Source organism: Ammospiza nelsoni, chromosome 1 (genome assembly GCF_027579445.1).
Source record: "Ammospiza nelsoni isolate bAmmNel1 chromosome 1, bAmmNel1.pri, whole genome shotgun sequence".
NCBI lineage: Eukaryota > Metazoa > Chordata > Aves > Passeriformes > Passerellidae > Ammospiza > Ammospiza nelsoni.
In genome coordinates, this window is record NC_080633.1 from 28,401,592 (window position 1) to 28,421,646 (window position 20,055).

The 20,055-nt window shown below is 41.0% G+C and overlaps 1 protein-coding gene across 1 annotated transcript in view; it reads left to right on the top strand.

Annotated features, from left to right (window-relative positions):
• The first annotated feature begins 1,725 nt into the window (after positions 1–1,725).
• The window catches only part of SCIN (scinderin), a 48,073-nt gene continuing 29,743 nt past the window's right edge, over positions 1,726–20,055 (top strand). Inside the window, exons 1-4 of the mRNA XM_059475563.1 lie at positions 1,726–1,952; positions 5,592–5,746; positions 7,273–7,434; positions 19,655–19,804. Coding sequence (XP_059331546.1) covers positions 1,754–1,952; positions 5,592–5,746; positions 7,273–7,434; positions 19,655–19,804 — 666 coding nt within the window. The 5' untranslated portion in view covers positions 1,726–1,753. The remainder of the gene's footprint in view (positions 1,953–5,591; positions 5,747–7,272; positions 7,435–19,654; positions 19,805–20,055) is intronic.

Below are 20,055 nucleotides of genomic sequence, written 5' to 3' on the forward strand. Positions count from 1 at the left end.
CATGTGTTCACTTCTTCACATGATGAACACCTTGAGAAAGATATTTCATTTGGGAATTACAGTGTTATCAAGCAGGCTTGCTGCAGCCCTGGCAGAATGAGGGATAAAATGCTTGGCTGTGAACTTGTGAAGGTGAGCTGCACCATGTTCAGCTGGACCTTAGACAAAACAGAGCACACAGAGTTTACGCTTTTAAACAGTGGGGATAAAGCTGGGGATGCCTGTGCACCTCTGTCTGGCAAGCTGATGACAGGGTGCCCACCAAAATGGGAGATGACAGTGGGTACACACAATGCAAGGTCCTCTGTTGCCTCAAGACAGTAAAGACAGTATAAAGAGAAGATGGGAAGATAGTTACACAAATTTCTTAGTTGTGGTGTTCTTTTTTTTTAACTCCTTTTTTTTTCCCCAACAAAGATGCTCTCCAGCTGCTTTGTTGCATTTAGCAGTGCCTCTCCCACTTGCTGAGGGAGCCCTGATCTGCTTGTGGGTGGATACTTGCACTCTTCTTGTATTAACTTGATAAAGCAACCCAGTGGGGGAATTAGGAGCTTCAAAACTCATCCAGGTGGATAAGATGATGAAGCTAAACAGACCGCTTTCTGAAATGTATCTTTTGATGAACTGACAGCTTGCATTGTATCTGCTTATATTGTACTCAGGCTGATCTGCCTGTCAATAGTAGATGGAAAACAGGGATTTGCTATAGGATTTGCTATAATTTTCATATTGCAATGAAAACTGCAGTTGCCATGTTGATGTACCAAAGGTTTATAAGGGAGACAGACAAGCAGGAAGTGGATTTAAAACCTTTTGGGCGGTGCACAGTTTTGGAAAAACACCAGTGGAATTCTTTTAATTTTCTGAGAAAGGGAAATTGAAATAAATTCTGAGCTTCATCTGGAATCCCAGATGAAAGATTCCCCCCTGGCCCCTGAAAGATTCCTATCAGTATTGAACAAAAGAAATGAGATTAGTGGGTGAATGAGAGCTGTGCTCTGCCATTCCAGCCGGGGATGGAAAAGCGCTCTGCCGCAAGTGCAAGCTATAGAAACTCTTTGTGCTCTGGCATGAGCAGCTCATGCAAGGCAGATTGATAATTATAGAAACAAATAGCACAATGCTACAACATCCGTAGACACTGTATTAGCCCATTTGTACTTTTCTTTCCTGTCTTTTTTGGGTTTTCTCCTATTATTAGAAACGTTTGCAGTGAGGGTAGCTGCATTCCTGCTACGGCGTTGAGCACAGACGCGAAAGTGATTTCGGGTGTGTTTGTTTTACAGGCGTGTTAAAAACGAGTAACTGCAGGACAGCTGGAAGGGGGGGACAGGCACATCCCCCCGCACTCGCCCAGGCCCTGGGTGCCTCTGGAAGGGCTGGGTCAGGCGCATCTCTCCGCACCCGCCCAGGCCCTGGGTGACGCTGGAAGGGCTGGGACAGGCGCATCTCTCCGCACCCAGGGCCGGCTCCGGGTGCCGCTGGAAGGGCTGGGACAGGCGCATCCCACCGCACCCGCCCAGGCCCTGGGTGACGCTGGAAGGGCTGGGACAGGCGCATCCCCCCGCACCCTGGAAGGGCTGGGACAGGCGCATCCCCCCGCACCCTGGAAGGGCTGGGACAGGCGCATCCCCCCGCACCCTGGAAGGGCTGGGACAGGCGCATCCCCGCACCCGCCCCGCCCCGGCCCCGCCCGCCGCCCGGCACTATAAACGGGCGGCACGGAACCTCCGCGGTTTTTCTGCTTCCAGCCATGGCTCCGGACCGGTTCCCTCCAGCGTTCGCCGATGCCGGGCAGCAGAGCGGGCTGCAGGTGTGGCGCGTCGAGCGGCTGGAGCTGGTGCCGGTGCCCCCGAGCCGCCACGGCGACTTCTTCGTTGGGGACGCGTACCTGGTGCTGCGCACGGAGCGCCGCGGGGACAACGTGGCCTACCGCCTGCACTTCTGGCTCGGTAGGAGCGGGACAGCCCGCGGGGCCCGGCCGGCCGCTGAGGGGCTCCAGGGCAGCCGGGACAGGGCTTTCCCCGCCCTGCTCAGTGAGGCTGCGGTGCGAGGCTTCCCCGAGGGGCACTCGAGGTGGAGGCAGAAGTGGGGCTGCCACCAAGGATGGCGGTGGTGCCGAGCGTCAGCGCCTCCGAGGCTGAGGGACTGAGGGGTGGAATAGTGGGGTGTGGCAAAAAGGTGAAAGCGTGCTCACTTTGAGATGGTAGTTTGGGAAAGTACTGAAGTGTGAAAGGCAAATCTTGGCTGCACCCGACAGAGGTTCTGGAGTGAAATCCTGCCTTCACTCTCATGAGTAGTTTTCCTGCCTTTATTTATTTCCATTTGGATAAAAAGTCCTCTTGTCCTCAACACCCTGTGGTGTTGTTGCCCTGGTTAGCGTCTGGGTATGCCTTTCCCAGATCGATTAACTTTGCTTTCCGATGGTACAGAGATCAAGTGCAAAGACACCAGGTTTCCTTTAAAACCTCGTTAATATCAGTCTGACAGCCTATTGGGATTGGAACCGGTCTTTTGCCCTCCAGCTTGACTAGCCCACTTTACATCAAAGTTCTGTTTTACGTGACTTCCCCATCTCCTGGAGGTTTCATGTGACTTCTCCATGTGGTGACAGAGTCATCCTGCCACAGTGATTGCTGTTTAGCTGCCTGAAACTTACTACGTTTTTCTTGTTTCACCAACAAGTTTGTGTTTGTAGGCAATAATTTCAATGAATGCACATAAAGATAGGTGTATTAACATTAATGTGCTTGAGTTGCTGCAGTTCTCATTTTGTATGCATTGAAAAATAATTGCAGATAAAGCTTGGATTGTTTCTGCATAAATGTTTGATCATTGAATTTTGCATGTCTTTGGAGTTTTCCAGCTGGCAAGCATGTTAGTGTCTGTGTCTGGTAAGAGTATAATCATAGATGGCAGTGTGAATGAATCTCTGGCAGAGACTTTTCTGTCAGCAGTGCTGCTAATTAGTAGCAGGGTTTGGTTTTGTGGGTCTTTGTAAATGAAGCTGGAATTACTCATGTTTTAGTGAAGGTCTAGTAGACACATCACAGGGAGTGATGTAAGGGCTGTTTGCAGGTCTTGGGAAGGGAAGGTGACTGACATGTAAAACCTCATTGCTGGTGGCTGAAGAGCTTTAGTTGTACACATTGATGCACATGTTGTGCTGATGTGGTGCTACCTAGATAGTCTAAATGGCTTCAGGTGATCTGGGCACCCACTGTTGTTGTGCAGCTGGCAAGGTGGCAGCAGGGAGGCTCAGAGCTGGCAAATCCCTTCCTGCTCACCAGATGCTTCAGCAGTGGGTGGAATAATCTCAAACACTGCTGCACATTAATGACAACAGGAGACCAGGACTTCAGATAAGGTGTATTGGGAGGACCAGTCACACTCAGGGCAAAAACTGTAGAATCAGGTTGGTATTTTTAACTCATTCACGCTGCTGATATGTACACCAAATTTTTCCCTTGTAAGCAAAGACTGTATCATCTGTGGGGAGGAAGATCACAATAGGGGCTTTCTGAAGACTTCCCAAAAGTGTCTCTGGACAGCTGCAGCAGTCACTATCACTCTTTAGGATGTAAAGACAGAATTCTTGTGATGAGGGAAACACTGCAGACTTTGGTCTTAGGTACTGACAAGGTCCTTGTCATTTGGTGATGCAGTCCTACTCCTGCTTGTCACCTGTGGTATGTTACTGTGGCAGCCAGTGGCTGTGAGTGTGCACAGTTTCTGACCTGTAAAAAAGACCCCCAAGATCAAATTTTCCTATTACACAGTGATAAAGCTCCTCCTCCTTCCTTGCTTAGGCACACCCAAGGGGTTAAAAGAAGGTCTGGACCATGGGACTGTGACCTCAGTGTGCTGACAGTCTTCAGCTGTGACTGGCATCAGTGGGGTAAAGTGACCCCACAGTTATTCTGCCATGCTGAAGCTTCCTATGGTGAAGCCACTGTTTGACCAAGTATCTCGCAGGCAGGCACTGAGATGCTGTTGAGGTTGGATAATTTCGGAGCCAGCTAACCTGGGTGTATCAACATTGTTGGCATGGCCAAGCAATCGATGTGGATCTGTTTTGCTGCAGGTTTATCCACTCTTAACATTGCTCAGACATCCTGACTCAGTTGTCTCTACTGGCACTTGAGGAATGCCTTAGTAGCTGTACTAATCCTGAGGGAGCTGTCTGGACTTGAAACCATCCTTAATGGAAACAGTAAGCACTGTGCCAGTATGAAAATACTTGTGCAAGTGAGATTGGCCATACCCCACTTTGTATCTTTAATAAAATCATGCATGGTGTTTTTTAACTATTTTGTAATCCTTGTTCCCAGAGATGAAGTCATAAACTCTGTCCATGTGACCTAGGATCTCTTTGGTAAAAAATTGTTCTCTTTTCTTTTTATGCTTTGGCTTATTTATAGCTGTTTGTGCCTTAAATCTGGTTTTCCTACAAGCCTGAGTAACTTATGCTTGGATTGATGCTCACTTGATTTTTTATTTTAATTGGATTTTGCTGAGTATTTTATTGCATAACAGCTGTGAGACCAAGTCTGATAGTAGTTCTTATCTCTGACTCTGTTCAAAAACATTTTTCTTTAACCCTGAACCCTGTTATGTAATTGCAGGTAATAATTTAGAAAGATTTAGTCTTAATGGATGTGATTACCCCTATTTAGAAAAAGAACAAAAAACACCCCTAAAACCTCCAAAACTTTACCACCAACTTTAAGGTGGCACCCTGTTCTGAGAAAGCATTAGGGAGCATAGCAAGTTCTATCATGGAGGGACTGGGAAACAAATGGAAGGCCTCACCTTTCCTTTTTCTTCTGTAGTTACTCAGAAGCCTGTTTTTTTAGACTTGATTATATTTGTGCTTTTCTTGAAACAATTAAAACTGCTGAAAATGTTAATCCAAAATGTATGGGCACACATAAAAATCATTGGTTTGATATACAGCCTGTTTTCAGCAAGTACAGGCATCAGCACACCAGGTCAAGAGGCTGTTCTGCCACAGTCTTGGGAATAGGCTGCTCTCTGTAAGGTACAAAACAAAGTGTGACCTCATGAAGCAAATATCTGAGCCCCAAAGCTGCTTTTCGTTCTCCCAGCTGTACCAGGCAAATATCTTGCTTGCATTGTAGTGTCAAGAGAACTGCTTTTGAATTATTTCGGGTTTATGGTTTGTTGAGTTGTTCTTAGAATAAATATATGTTTTACCATCCAGACAGTCCTTTCACATGACCTTTCTTTCTTTGAACTTCAGCTAAAAGTCCAAAAATCATTACAGCTGATGCTTGCCATGCTAAGCTCAATTAAATTATTCTTTTGTTTGAAGATTGTAAGAGAAGATGAACTTCACTATTTTTCACTATTTTTTTCCCTTATGAATGCAGTTCTGCAAGTAGTCAAGAAATGGTCTGGAAGATCATGTTACTTGGTGGTGAGCACGGTTGTGATTCAGTGCTTTGTTTCCACATAAACATGGGTTATACAGCCTGCTGAAGGCAGTGTCCAGTTGTTGCAGAAATAATCTCTCCAACAGAATTCAAAATTATATTAATATTTTGTTGGCATATTTCCCCTTATTTCAGGGAAAGAATGCACCCAGGATGAAAGCACAGCTGCAGCTATCTTTGCTGTTCAAATGGATGACTATCTAGGAGGAAAGCCTGTGCAGAGTAGAGAAATTCAAGGATATGAATCTACTGAGTTTGTGGGTTACTTCAAAGGAGGAATTAAATACAAGGTAAAGAGTCTGTGAAAATATATTCTGAAATTATATGTAACATTTTTCCCTACATAAAAATAAAATGTTTTTCTTTGTAAATGGAGATTTTTAAAATAGTTTATTATTTATTAAAAGTAGCTTTGTGGATTTAGATCTGAACCACCCATCTTAAACTGCAGGAGTCCAGTGTTTATACAGAAAGCAGCAGCTTGTTTGTCAGTGCCTCTTCTGATATATGAAAACCTTTCCCAATTTTTTTTCCCCCAAAATAAAGCTGTCCTAAAATTTCATACTTATGTGTCTAAGAGAGTTCACAGTAGGGACTCTGTGTCTGGGTGGTGTTAAATCTCACAGAAATAATTTGTCTTGCAGGCCAAGTATTTCTGTTCAAATGCAGAACCCAGTTTGCTCAAGAGGTTAGAAATATTAATAGAATGGAAAAGACCAGAACTTCATTTGAATCTAAAAATGATGCTTTTGCAGTGCTACTGCAGTTTTTTTCTGAAGTAGATAAAACAATCTCCCAATTTAAAAAAAAAAAAAAAAAATTAGTTTTTGGAAAGGTGTACTATCAGTGTCCTTGTGTCACTTCCAGAAGCTGAATAGCTGAAAAGTAACTTTTTTTATTTTTTTTGCATCAACATCTGTGGTTTTTTTTAAAGAATAAAGTAATATATCTCCTGAGAATATCTCCACAGTAGAAGCTCTGGGAGCCGTTGCTCATTCAGCCTTTTCCCCCCATTATGAAGGTTTATAACTTCTCTCTGTCTGCACAATCAAGCTTTTAACTCTGTATAAGTAAGGTTGGCAGTGATGCACCCTAACTTTTACATTTTAATTTATTTTTTTGTAATTTTGAATGCCACTGTCTGTTCCAGCACAAGGTGTGGGTCTCCCAGAGGAGTGGAGAATGCTGCCTCACAGAGGCAGACATCCAAGGAAGTTTACAGGATTATGGTTATGTTTACACTCACAGATTGTAAATCAGCAGTTTGCTCTCACTTCCCTAGTTTGCTACTTATTGCCAGGTTGACTCTTAAGCTGTAAATATTCCTTTCATAAAATTGCAAGCTGCTGTGGAATTGTCCATCCATCTACATGTAACCAGGGACTAAAACCACCTGGACCTCTGAGATTCAAGTTTGAAAAACTTCAAAAAGAGCTGCATATATTATCTGCTTTTCCTCAGTCCTTGACTTTTGTCCTAACAATGGGGTTCACTATTATCTCATCCTCTGAAGGAGGCTGGAGAGTGCTGTAAATTCTGTGCTTTCACTTTGACTATGTATCTGAAAACCCTTTGAAGGAGGGTGATATCTGCTCCCTTGGCTAAAGGTTCACACCTGAGAGTTCAGCAGCAGTGCTGTCTGTCTGGTCTGTGGTCAGCACTCTTAAACAGGACATTACTTTGGCTTGTTTCTCACTACATAAGCTATTTTTTTCCCTCTGCTAGCTCCTCAACAGTAGCAAAAAAAAAAAAAAAAAAGTAACTTTGCAGAAATGAAGCTGAAATAAAGCTGACTGCTTTGTTTTGTTTCATTCAGGCAGGTGGTGTTGCCTCTGGATTTAATCATGTTGTTACTAATGATCTGAGTGCCCAGAGGCTGCTGCATATCAAGGGCAGGAGAGTTGTAAGAGCCACAGAAGTCCCCCTGGCTTGGACCAGCTTCAACAAAGGAGATTGTTTCATTATTGACCTGGGAAATGTAAGTATTTTGTGGAGCAAAACACTGAAAGGCAAGAGCTGTATCCATTCCAAGGTCTGAGTCATCCCCTAAAATGCAAAACTGACTTTGGTCACTCATGTGAACCAGCAGAAAGAATCTGCTTTAGAAAATTGGTTTTAGTGTCACACCACTTGAAAGGTTTCAAGCTGCCCTAAATGTTTCCTGAAGTGTGCACAGATTATCTGTCAAGAAACAGTTCTCTTTCCCAGAGAGGAAAGGCATTGGGGTTTTTTCAGTACTGGTGTTTGAGCAGCTTGAACAGTTCACTGTAATTCCAGCCTGACTTTGGCACTCCCTACCAGATGAATGGGATCAGTGCTAGTTCAGAGCAGAACACAGATTCAACCATTCTCTTAAGAGCATTTTTTCATAGTCTTCAAACTTTGATAGTGACAGTAGACCCTAGAGAAATGGCTGCAAAAGTGATTATAAAACTACTTGAATATTTCAAGAGATCACTTGAGAAACAATCCTGTGCTTCAAGGCTTTCTGCTGAAATCAAGTACAGACAGCACAGAAGAATATCGACACATAAAAGATAGTTCTGCTTGCTTCAAATGCTTAAAGTGTAGTGCTGTCACCTCAGAATACATGAGACTTTCTGATTCTAAGAGTAGCAGCTGGGATGTAGTCCCACACTAGTGAGTGCTAGTTACCAATTTGAAATTATACTCACATGTATAAAATGGAAAGCATGTGAAAGGAAATAGTTTATCTGCAGTTGATTTTATCTGTAGTGTTTCACAAGGAAGTGGTCAGCTGCTTCAAGATCTCAAGAGTTCCCCTGACCTGTTGAAAAATGGACTCTTCTGAATTCATGGTGTGCATTTTCTCTGAAATAAGAAAATTCATGGTTCCTTTTTTTTCTGAAAGTGTCCCCTAGTGTGACAGTTGAAGACAATCAACGTAGCTACTTGGTACCAATATATCTTTGACTTTTATTATGCTTCTCAGCCTTCAGATGGTAATCAGTATCCAAAGCAATCTCTCAATGTCAATTTGCTTAGAAGACCCAAATCATCTGTTCCCTTTGAGAGTTAACCCATGGGAGATGGAAGGTTTGGAACTAAACATTGCTAGATAATGCTGCTTTTGCAGTAAGGCTGTAATTGGGCTTCAGTTTTCTGGAGTTAGCCTTCCATGGACATGGTGTAGAACTGGGTGTACTCCACGAATTCAACTTGTTCTGACCCTATTGTGCTGCAGTTACCCAGATGACCTTGAGTAATTAGTCAGGCCACATGAAATGCACTATGGATGTGTTTCAATGTTACATGTTTAGCTTGGGTGAGAGGAGAGAGCTCTCACTAAGCAATTTAAATGTAATATAGAGTTAGAGTCTTAACCTGATACTGAATGTACATTGGGAGCCTTTTACTTTTTTACAGTGTAACATCACTGGTTTCTGATTCACTGTTTGACAAGACAGAGGTCAAGCAGCAATACAACACTGCAGGAAGAAAGATTAGATGTGAACAATATCTAGATCCCTTTTTTTTTTCCATTCAATGGGAAATGTTAGTCAAATCACATGTCTAATACAGTTCTTGGTCTTGTCATGTCAGTTGTGAAAGAGAGATGGGTTTTTCTGAATGTACTGACAAGTTAAGGAAAAGAGTGTTTTTGCATCAAGATATTCATAGTCACATATTATTACATAGTTATTGCATAAACCAGACTATGCTTGTGGGAGATGAAAATAGCTGACATAGTTCAGGATGATGATATACAAGTCTAGTGAAGTACCTCTAAATAAAGTAGTGTGGTAGAAAATACAATGTCACAGGATAAACTTTGCTCAAGTTTTATAAGAACTATATTTCAAGCTGAAATAATTGTACTTCAGGTCGACATTTTCCATGACTAAAGGCCCATTGTAAATGAGGGAGGCTTTATGAGTCCTTACAGGAGCTCTTAATTGAATTTAAGGTTCCTTTGAAAAAACAAAAGTATTTTCACTAAAGTAGATTCTATTACTTAACAATTGAAACAATCTTAAGTAGGGTTGCTTCTGAGTTTTGGTATTTGTTGCAGACCACTTGCAGACTCATTGTCTAAAGAGCAGTAATTGCATAAAATAATGAGCTTATGGTCAGTGCTTTTAATATGAAATTATTGTAGTGTGTCAAATGAGATAAATTTCCAAGATTTACTTTCCCCAGTCTCTTAGCTAACCAGAAGGATGGTCTCCACGGAGCTGAAAAATTGCTTGTGCTGTCCATTTCCTGTTATATTTTATCAAGCTGCTTATCATAATAAAAAATTATTTCAGTTTTCCCGTTAATTCTCAATTACTGCAGTATTTTAAACTCATTATTTGAACAGACAAGGGAAAGTTAGGAAAGATCATAATGAATAGGAATAAAATCATTATTTACCACTAGGATTTTCTTTACAGTGATAATGCTTTAAAGCAAAAAGTGTGTGGGGGCATTTTAAGTTAGGTTCACATATTTACAGTTCAGGTTCTGATGTTTATCTTATACCTAGATCATAGAATAGTTTTGGTTGGAAGGGACCTTTAAAGGTCATCTAGATCAATTCCCCCTGCAATGAGAAGGGACATCTTCAACAAGCTGAGGTTGCTCTGAGCCCTGTTCAGCTTGACCTTGAATGAAGGTTATCCTATCTTGATCCAGCCTTCTAAGTTGTTGGAGTCAAACCTTGGCTGGAAATAAGATCAAAAAATAGTGTTCTAACTGCCTGCCTCCTGACAGTCCCTCTCTCTCTCTTAAAAGTGGTTGGGATCCCCTGGGGCCACATCCCATGTGCACAACCCACAGAGAGCCTTGGCTGATCTGTTACTAAATCACATTTACAGTGCTTCAAATACCCTGTCCAGGTCTCATCTTGCCTCCTTAGAACTCTCTTGGCTGGCAGAGGAAATGGCTGCAGAAGGCAGAGAAAGCACTGTCTGTGCTATGAGGGGAATTGTCATCTGTGGGAAATGCATGAAGACCTTTCAGTCAAGCAGGCTTCTGTAACACCATGAACTGTGACTGTGCTGATCTTCCTTAGAGGGAGGGACCCAGGAGAGTGCTGGGATGCCAGACCCTGATTTAAGTTGGGGTGCTTTTTTCTACATGGGATTTCCATGGCATCTCTTTGGTGACCCTGGGACTCTCTCTGTAAGGGAGCCTTTGGGAAGGCAAGACAAGTGCAGGGCGGTTGCTGAGAGGGCCTGGAGTGGAGCACACCTTCCTTGGTCAGGGGCTGCTTAGAGCGTCTTGTCCAGGTGTAGCTCTGCTCAAGGCCTCCCAGGAGCTGCTCTTTTCTGCCACGCAATCACAGAATATGCTAGGTTGGAAGGGACCTGCAGGGATCATAAAGTCAAACTCTTATTCCCTCACAGGCCCCAAGAGTCAAACTGTGTGTCTGGGAGCATTGTCCAAAATCCTCTTGAGCTCTGTCAGGCTTGGTGCTGCCACCATGTCCCTGAGGAGCCCATTCCAGCATCCACCCACCATCTGGATGAAGAACCTTTTTCTAATATCCAACCTAAACTCCTCTGATACAGCTTCAGGCCACTCCCTCAGGTCCTGTCCCTGGACACCAAACAGAGATCCCCTCAGGAGGAAGTTGTAACTGCAATGAGGTCTTCCCTGAGTGTCCTCCAGGCTGAACTGACCAAGTGACCTCAGCTGATCCTCATACAGCTTCCCCTCAAGGCCCTTCCAATCCTGCCCAGGACTATTGCTGATATCCCACCTGAGAGGCACCAGGGTGGGTTTGACAGTTTTGGTAGCCTTGAACTGCCTGGCCTTGCTCTGTGCTGCCCTTTACCTCCAGGTGCAGCTCTCCCTGCTTCATCCCATCCTCCAGCCACCTCCCCTTAGACACAGTCCTTTTTCTTCCTTCATCATCAGACAATTGTCAAAACAGCAAGGAGCAGGAGGACATGGAAAATGGTCACAGAAGGCAAGGGGAAAGATGAATCACTGTGCCATTTAGTTACTAACACAGATACAGTTTTCAAGGCTATTTTTTAGTATTTATCTAGATGCATATGTAAACATACTGTATATTTGTATATTTCTGATAAGATGTGCTAAAGACTTTCATATCTTCTGTCAGTTTTCCTGGTTTAAAGTGGGAAGGAAGCTTGTCAGTATTGTGAAATTAGCCCTGTGTATATTGATGTGTGCTGGTTATTTATGAAAGTGGAGTGTTGAGATGTGTCAATAATTTTGATGGTTATTGAAACATGGAGCAGAAATAATGGGAGTAACAATAAGGCAAAGCAACATTGTTTGATCAGCTGATTTTATTGAATGCTTCCCAACTCAGTATGGGAAGCCCTGCTATATGAAGGCTGTCTGAAGCTGTATCCTTACTGACAAGCAAAAATATTCTTTCTATGTGTATTTGGATAGAGCTCTGTGAAATGTAAGACTTGACTCTGAGTAATCTCTTGATGGGGAGCAGCAGCAGTGCCATGAGCTAGGTGACTGCAAAGGGCAGGCAGAGAGCTATGCACTGCTCAGCCCTCTCAAAGAAATGAAGAGGCAGTTGTTAAAATAAGGGGATGAAGGGCAGTGTGTGATAACTACCCTGAGGTTTCAGCTTGGGCCTGATTGCAGCTGGAAATAAAATAAAAAATAAATAAATAAAAGTTCTCCAGGCAGAACAGAACATCATCCTTCTCCCAAAAGAAGAGTGCAGAGGTGATAACTACAGCTTAAGCTAAATGAAGTTTGAAGGTAAATTGTACTCAGTTGTCCATTCTTCCTATTCCTGTAGGTCCTTATCAGTAAACAGCCAAGAGGTTGCTGGTTTGAAATCTAAGAGCCCACAATATTCTTAGAAACAGATTGTGCGATATAGCAATCAGTGTATGCATTTCTCAAGGGCTTTGTGAATCCAAATGAAAATTATGAAGTTAGAACTCAAAAGTATGAGACTAGAGTTTTTATCATAATCTGTCAGTATGTTCCTAACAGAACACATAATAAGTATGTCAGAAGAAGAAAAGAAGACACTTGAAATACATCAGGCAAAAAGGCTGGCTTTTTATGACATCTGCTTTTCATAACAGCTGTTAATTTGGTGTAGATTAAATTATGTTTACAAAAATAAAAGTAACTTCTGCTTTTTAAAGAGCAAGATAACAGATGCTTGCTTTATGGTTATGACCATGGGGTGTGATTCAGCATCACATTGCAGCCTTAAGCACAGTTGTCTTGGTGGTTTCTGTGATCTTCTTCCCTCACTACTTCTTTTAGGTGGCTTTGCTTCTCTTCTATTGAATAAAGCAGTTCACAACAGGCATATTAATTGCTTTCATAAGCAAAGTCACTGTTCAGGTATAAACAGGGCTGGAAGAGCAGGTTCTTGCATTTTTCCATTCATCACTGTACATTTTAGTTGCTTTCCCTGGCTTTAACAACTGACTCATGCAGGTTTTCCATTCGCATGTTTCCTTCCACAACTAACCTCCAGTTTCCCCCAGCTGAGAGTTAAACTGTTGCTCATGCTGCAGCAGGGAGCTGCCAAACAAGTAGCTGAGCTTGAAGAACTAAAGTTATTAGGTTCTTTATTAACTTATTAACAGCATTAAAATGTTGTTCTGTCTATAAAATGTGTACCTTGCTAAGCAAGCATCTTAATTTTTCTGTAATTTTGTGAACCAGTTACCAAGCAGTGTAAATGCCAGCATTCTGGAAGTTGCTATAGTCTCAGTCATCAGATGGAGGAAATGCCCCCTACTTCAGTTCAAATATTCAGAGAATGGATTTTTCTTCATATTTTATGGACTATAAAGTTTCCCCTCACCCCACTTGTGCACAGAAAAGGAGCTGAACCAGAGATCATTGTTTAGGCTTCAGGTGGACTGGACACACATGTATCTACAAGGATTCAGTTAAGTTAGTTTTTTCTTCCTGATGTAGTAGGAAATCCAGTTGTTTTGCTGCTTGAGCTGCTGTTGTTTAGAATTAAGATTATCCTGGTATTGACCCCTTAATCCACCGTGGTATAGCAAAAGCTATTCCTAGTGCATGCTAGCAAAACAGGTTTGAGAGGAAAAATCAATGTACCAAGTGCATGACTCTGCTATATCTGACTTATTTTTAGTCTGAAAATTTGTTCCATTTGAGTCAAATGGGACACTCCAAAGACTGGTTACAAAGACACTATTGTAATTTTACTAGTAATTTTAATTTTTTTTTAGCTCATGGTGGCCTCAGAGGTGTTCTGGCTGAATGAATTTGGAGTTTGTTTTGGATTATCAGAACTTCACAACTTTCAATGGTTCACTGTATTGCAGTTTCAACAAAGTTAGGTTTTATGGATATGTGAAATGAGAGGAATTTTTTCCTTGCCTGTGTCAAGAATTCAACAGTCAAAAAAGGAAAAAGTATAAAAAGGAATAATTTAAGGAGCAGCCTATATTAATCTGGTTGAATCCAAACATTCTTAATACATATGTATTGTTAGTTCCTTAAAAATCCTGGATGTCAGTAAACTCACAAAAAGCACTGCATTACAGTTATTTTTGTTCAGTTATTTTCCCCACCATGGTGATTTTGTTTTCTTGATTTAGGACTTTTCTGTACTTAAAAAAAACCAAACCAAAAACATAAAAAGCTCCACACTCTTGCTTTAGGGCTCCCTGTTTTATTTCCAAAACCTTGGTGTTTGAAATACAAATACCAACGTAATATGCCACTGTTTTACAAATTCTTAGAATTAAAGGCATTAGATGTATTTCTGTTGCTTGCAGGTCATATATTAACTTTTTTCCCCACTTTATTTCTATTTTGTATTGGCATTTCTTCTTTGAACATATTAAGTTTAATTACAGAACTGGACTTTTAACAAGCTAAAAGGATCTCATGCCTTATCAGAGCAACTAATGACTGTGGAGAGTCTCAGCTGAGTGCCTGCCCATTATTCTGATAGTCGCATGATAAGATGTGTCCAAAGCTTTGCCAATATTCATGTGTGTTCCATCTGCCTCTAGCACTGCTGGGCTTTTTTTTTCTGCTTCCTTCAGGAGGTGAGTACTTAGGAGTGCTGGCTCTTTTGGGGACTCCTACATCACAGCTCTTCTCCTCCTGACCCACCCATCCTTACAAGCCTCGTCAGCCTTTCTTCCCATGTGGGCAAAGGTGGACGGGTTTAAGGTGTTTCAGGGCCTCCAAAAAAAAGAATAGAGGCATGCCAGCTTGTGATGCTTTGCTTAAGTTCTTTTCTAATGAAAATTTAAAGTTTATTTCAATATTTTAAGGTTAACGAGACTTTAAAATTTCACTGTTACTTTCTACCTAAATGAAAGTTTCACCACAAATTATTTCTAATTAGAGTTTTGAAACCTGTTTAATTTGTTTAGCTTTTTAATGTTTCTTCATGTAAGAATGCAAATCAGCAATTACAGTAGAGGCCTGTAAATTAGGATCTTTCAAGAGACATACAGGTTTGAAATGCATGTTTAGGGCATGCTTGACTAGAGAAAAACTTCATGGATTTTTTAAAAAATCAAAATTACTAGTAAAATTACAATAGTGTCTTTGTAACCAGTCTTTGGAGTGTCCCATTTGACTCAAATGGAACAAATTTTCAGACTAAAAATAAGTCAGATATAGCAGAGTCATGCACTTGGTACATTGATTTTTCCTCTCAAACCTGTTTTGCTAGCATGCACTAGGAATAGCTTTTGCTATACCACGGTGGATTAAGGGGTCAATACCAGGATAATCTTAATTCTAAACAACAGCAGCTCAAGCAGCAAAACATCTGGATTTCCTACAACATCAGGGAGGAAACTAACTTAACTGAATCCTTGTGGATACATGTGTGTGCAGTCCACCTGAAACCTAAACAATGATCTCTGGTTCAGCTCCTTTTCTGTGTACGGGTGGGGGTGAGGGGAAACTTTCCAGTCCATAGAGTATGAAGAACTTTAAGATTCTTGGCTTTTCCTGTCATTGTCCTGGCTAAGATCCACAGAAATGACGACAAGAGATCTAGAAAAGAAAGTGTATTTTCATGTCCCTCCAGACTAAGGAGGCTGCTGTTGAATACAGAGGCGGCTATGTGTTGGAATGGAAAAAATTGTTTTTTATGTCACTTCTGAAATAAGTAATTTTTTTGTTTGTTTGTTTTTCCTTGTCTTACTCTGCATGCCATTTGGGGCTGGAGCAGGAAGCAGATGTACTTTCACAGTCCCCCTCCATACAGGGAAAAGTGCCAAGGTGCTCTTGCTCAGGGTTCCACACGAGCCATGCACGGTCATCCTGACGCACAGCCTCTGTGTAGAAGCTAAATGTTTTAATGTGCTGTAGAAACCTCATGGGAGTTGCACAAGGTCACTCTACAGGCCAGAAGCTATTTGGAGTAAGAGCAGTGAATTCTGGCACTCTGTGGGTGGGAGACCAAACTGTTTCCCCAAAATGTGCAGTTGAGGGGAAGGCTCATTCTGACCACAGTGTGTGTGGCACAGACCCAGCTTGCCTTCCCAGCCTCACTCAGGAGCTCTGGGTGGTCACTGTTGTTCTTTATAACATTTTTCATTATAAGGTTATATTCATTACAATGTTGCTCATTATGTTATATTTATTCAATATTTCTCAATATATTATATTCATTAAAATGTTAGTTTCATTACAACATTATTCACTATGATGTTTTCTCATCCTCAGCTGTTAATTGTCTCACCATGATAACTTTTGGTATCAACATACATTAATAGAGGGTATCTCTCTCAGAATTCTGTTTAAGAGGTTTAAAAAAGTAAATACTACTAGTGCAAACTTCTGAAAATAAACTGAGCTTGGCACAGGAATTAGTGATGAATGAAGCTCTTTTATTTTGAGGGGAGTGAACACTTGAAGTCTGTTTTCATTTTAATGGAAACATCTTTTTGTCAACCTGCCAATGCCAAATAAAGTTAGCAAAACAAACCTAAAAATAGTGAAGGTGTAGTACAGCTAGGAAATTCTGAAAGTAGTGAGTGAGCTGAAGCTCAATAACATATTTTGCCCCTGGCTGAGCATTTTATATGTCTAAAAAATAAATTCATGAATAACTAAATACAACCCAAATGCTCGATGATTTGTTGGATATGGTTAGATTACTAATTGACTGTATTTCAGGTAAATTCAGATCTAAATACTAGCATTCTCAAGAAGTGGCTTTAACTTCTAAAACCCTTCTCCTGGTTTTAAATTGTTGAAAAACTGAATCTGCCTAGAGATTGAAATGGGTAAGTTACATCAGGAAGGCAGACTTGTAGATATTCAGCCTCTCTGCTGAGAGGCCTCAAAATTAGATACATTGAAAATGAGATTATTTGTGTTCAGAAGAGAAAATTAATTAAATCCAAGCTCCTGAAAGCTTCTGGCACTGAATGCTTAAGATATTTTAGTGATCATAGTAAATACATTCCATATTATGTATTTTGGGACATTTTCATGGCCTGTGGCTGCTCATGTCCTTCTATTTGATTATACAGTACATGAAGTTTAACTTTCAGGCTTTTCATAAAGAATAGTGTCTTTATTCTCTAGTGCTAAAAAGAAGCAGATTATTATTTCTCTAGCTTTTAAAATCAATATTTTTCAAATAACCATGTGAAATGGAGCTTGTCAATCTCCAGATCAAGAATGTTTTCAGACACTGCTTGTTGATTCAAGTGGTGGTTTATGCACTAGAAGAAAACCTGGAACATGGAATATTAAGGAAAATAATGAAGCCTGCAAATTTAAAAATCTGAAATCCATGACTGTAGATTTTTAAAGGTCCTTCTCCTTCCTTAGGTTTATGTGAAGCCTAGAGCCTGTGGACTGTAGGGGAGCTCAGTTTGGTCACTTGCTGGCTGAAGGCGACTAAACTGTGATTGTGGAGTAACTTGGGTGCAGTAGGGCCTTTAGGAGAGGCTAAGAAAAGAAAATGTGAATTTATTGTCCAAGAAGTAAAGATCTTTGTAATTTGCAGTGGCAGTTCAAGTCTCACAATATCCTTTGTGGTCAGTACAGCAAAATTAGTCATTTTGTAGATGCAACTATTTGTTTGAGGTTCCATCACCAGCTACCAAAAAACTGAGAGAAAGCCAATGGTACAACTGAAGCTGCACTTCCAACCTGTCTGAATGAGCAATCTCCACCAATTGCCACATCAACACTGAGATAAGGCAATAGCTGCCTTGCCTCTTTCTCTATTTCCTATGGGAAATAAAGAATTCCTGTTTCAAATAAGCTCAATTAGTGGGATGTAGGCCAAGATGAGAATAATGCTAAGGAATCTGTGTTGTGGAAAGTCTCCATGAATTTGGTAGGAAGGGGCTGAAACAGTGTCTGGCAATAACAAATGTATTAAAAATCTGCTCAGATTGAAATGTTGTTCAGTTCTTTAGAAAATTATTTCTTTAAGTGTGAACAGAGATTTCATTTTCCTGGGGAAATGTAGAAAGTCGGATTTAATATCAGGTCCAGACCTGACACCAGCTAGGTCTCCAGATTCTGGATGCTGTGTAAACTGACAATACTTAAACCAGAACATAGAAGCAGTTTTTTAATTTAGGCTTACAGTCAGGTTGTTAAAGGCAAGCTGAAAACCTCACAGCTTTCATTGCATAACATCTGCAAGTTGAAAGGGACAGAGTTCTGTGAATCTGTGGTGTAATCCTGACAAAGCTTAAATCTTTGTCTTTGAAGAGATGCTTCTGAAGGGGGAAGAGAGGTTGGAAGGGAACAGTGAGATCACTGAGATCTCACTGTGGGCGGGTTTTGTGTCCAAACTGGTGAGAAGTAGCTGTTGGAAGTTACTAGCTCTGTTTGGTATGCAGATGCCATGAATGTCAGCTGTCTTCTAAAAATTTGCATCTGCTAGTACTGAGAAGCTGTGCTTCATCCCTCTCTTATCTCAATCCACCCTTTCAGGTACTCTTAAAGACCAACAGTGGTCAGCAAAAACAACTTCACTTTTTTTTTTATGAAGCAGATTTTCATCTGAAATCTTAAATTTTATACAATTGTATATACAACATAAAACTAGGTCCAAGTAATTTATTCAGTGAGGGCTCTGATTAAAATTTGCATTGCAGATGAACACAAACCAGGTGAACCTTATTAAAACTGACTGTGTACCTTTATTGCTGTACTATTTGAACTATTTGACAGAATCATGTAAAGAATCAAATTACTTTCTTCCAGGAGAAGGTGGGGAAAGCAACCAGCCAAAATGAGTCATTTCCTTGGACTGGCTCCTTCCAGCCCAGCCTCTAGCCTCCCTGCAGCTTATGTTATGCCTTTCATTAGTAATTTTCATCAAGACCAAAATCTAAATTCTTTATTCTGAAATGCTTCAAGTTTTGGCAACCCCTATTATTCATCGAGAACTTGAAGCATTTCAGAATAAAGAATTTAGGTTTCTGTTTTTAGATTCTGGCTGAATCAGGTGAGCTGTCTTAGGCTGGTCCAGGTGTCTCACTTTCCTGAGAGGTGCCCTGGGAACATTCTGCAAAAGGTCAGCAAATAAAATCTGGATTGAAAGATCTAACTGTAGTTTAGTAACACATACAATCTGGATCTTCCTTGAGATTTTGAAATGAATTTGTTTCTTGACACAGGTGAGTACCAGCACTGCTGAAGTACCATAGAAGAGGAACTGACATGTATAAAATTTGTAGTAACAAATTTAGGAGTTCCTGGTTCTTTAATTAGCTAAAGCTCTGTATGTAATTGGGATAAAACTCCGTCAAACCAAAACTCTGACTATTATGAGCTCTAGTGATCTCCTAGTTATGTGGAAGCTGAATTATATTGTGTAAATATCTTGCATATTACAGCATCACAGAATGAAATAGGTTGGAAAAGACCTCTGAGATCAGTGTGTACAACCTTTGACTGAACACCACTACAGCACTAAATGCCACATCCTGTCTTTTCTTAAACACCTCCGGGGGTATGACTCCACCACCTCCCTGGGCAACCCATTGCAATGTTTATTCACACTTTCCATGAAGAAATTTCTTCTAATATCCAACCTAAATCTCTCCTGGTGCACTTCAAGACTATGTCATAGATACTGCAAATATCTACATGATTGAGCAGCTCTCTTCTAGAAAGTGCTTCTGAAAGATGTAGATTCACTGATGTTCTGGTGATTTAGATCCAGTAGGATAATTATTAATGAAATTAATTCCATAATTTTGCTGTGTTGAATCCTATTGCTAAAGTGTGTGTTCTTTTCCTTATTTCAGGAGATCTATCAGTGGTGTGGCTCATCATGCAATAAGTATGAGAGGCTGAAGGCCACACAGGTTGCTGTTGGCATTCGGGACAACGAACGGAATGGAAGGTCGAAATTAATTACTGTGGAAGAAGGGAGTGAGCCAGAGAGCCTCATAGAGGTACTGTAATGTGCAAACTTGTTGCTGACATAGATGTGAATAAAAAATTCTTGCACCTCAGGAACTAAATCAGATCAGGCTGATGCTAGGAAGACAGATAAACAGCATAGTAGGCCAGTCTATACCTTTTCCTTCCTTCCTTACCCAGGCAGTATTAAGTTATTTGGGCATTACAGTCTAAGATAATTAATCATCTGAGAATACTTTTGCAAGAATAAATGTTTGCTTTATTGACTTAGCTGTACAGTGAC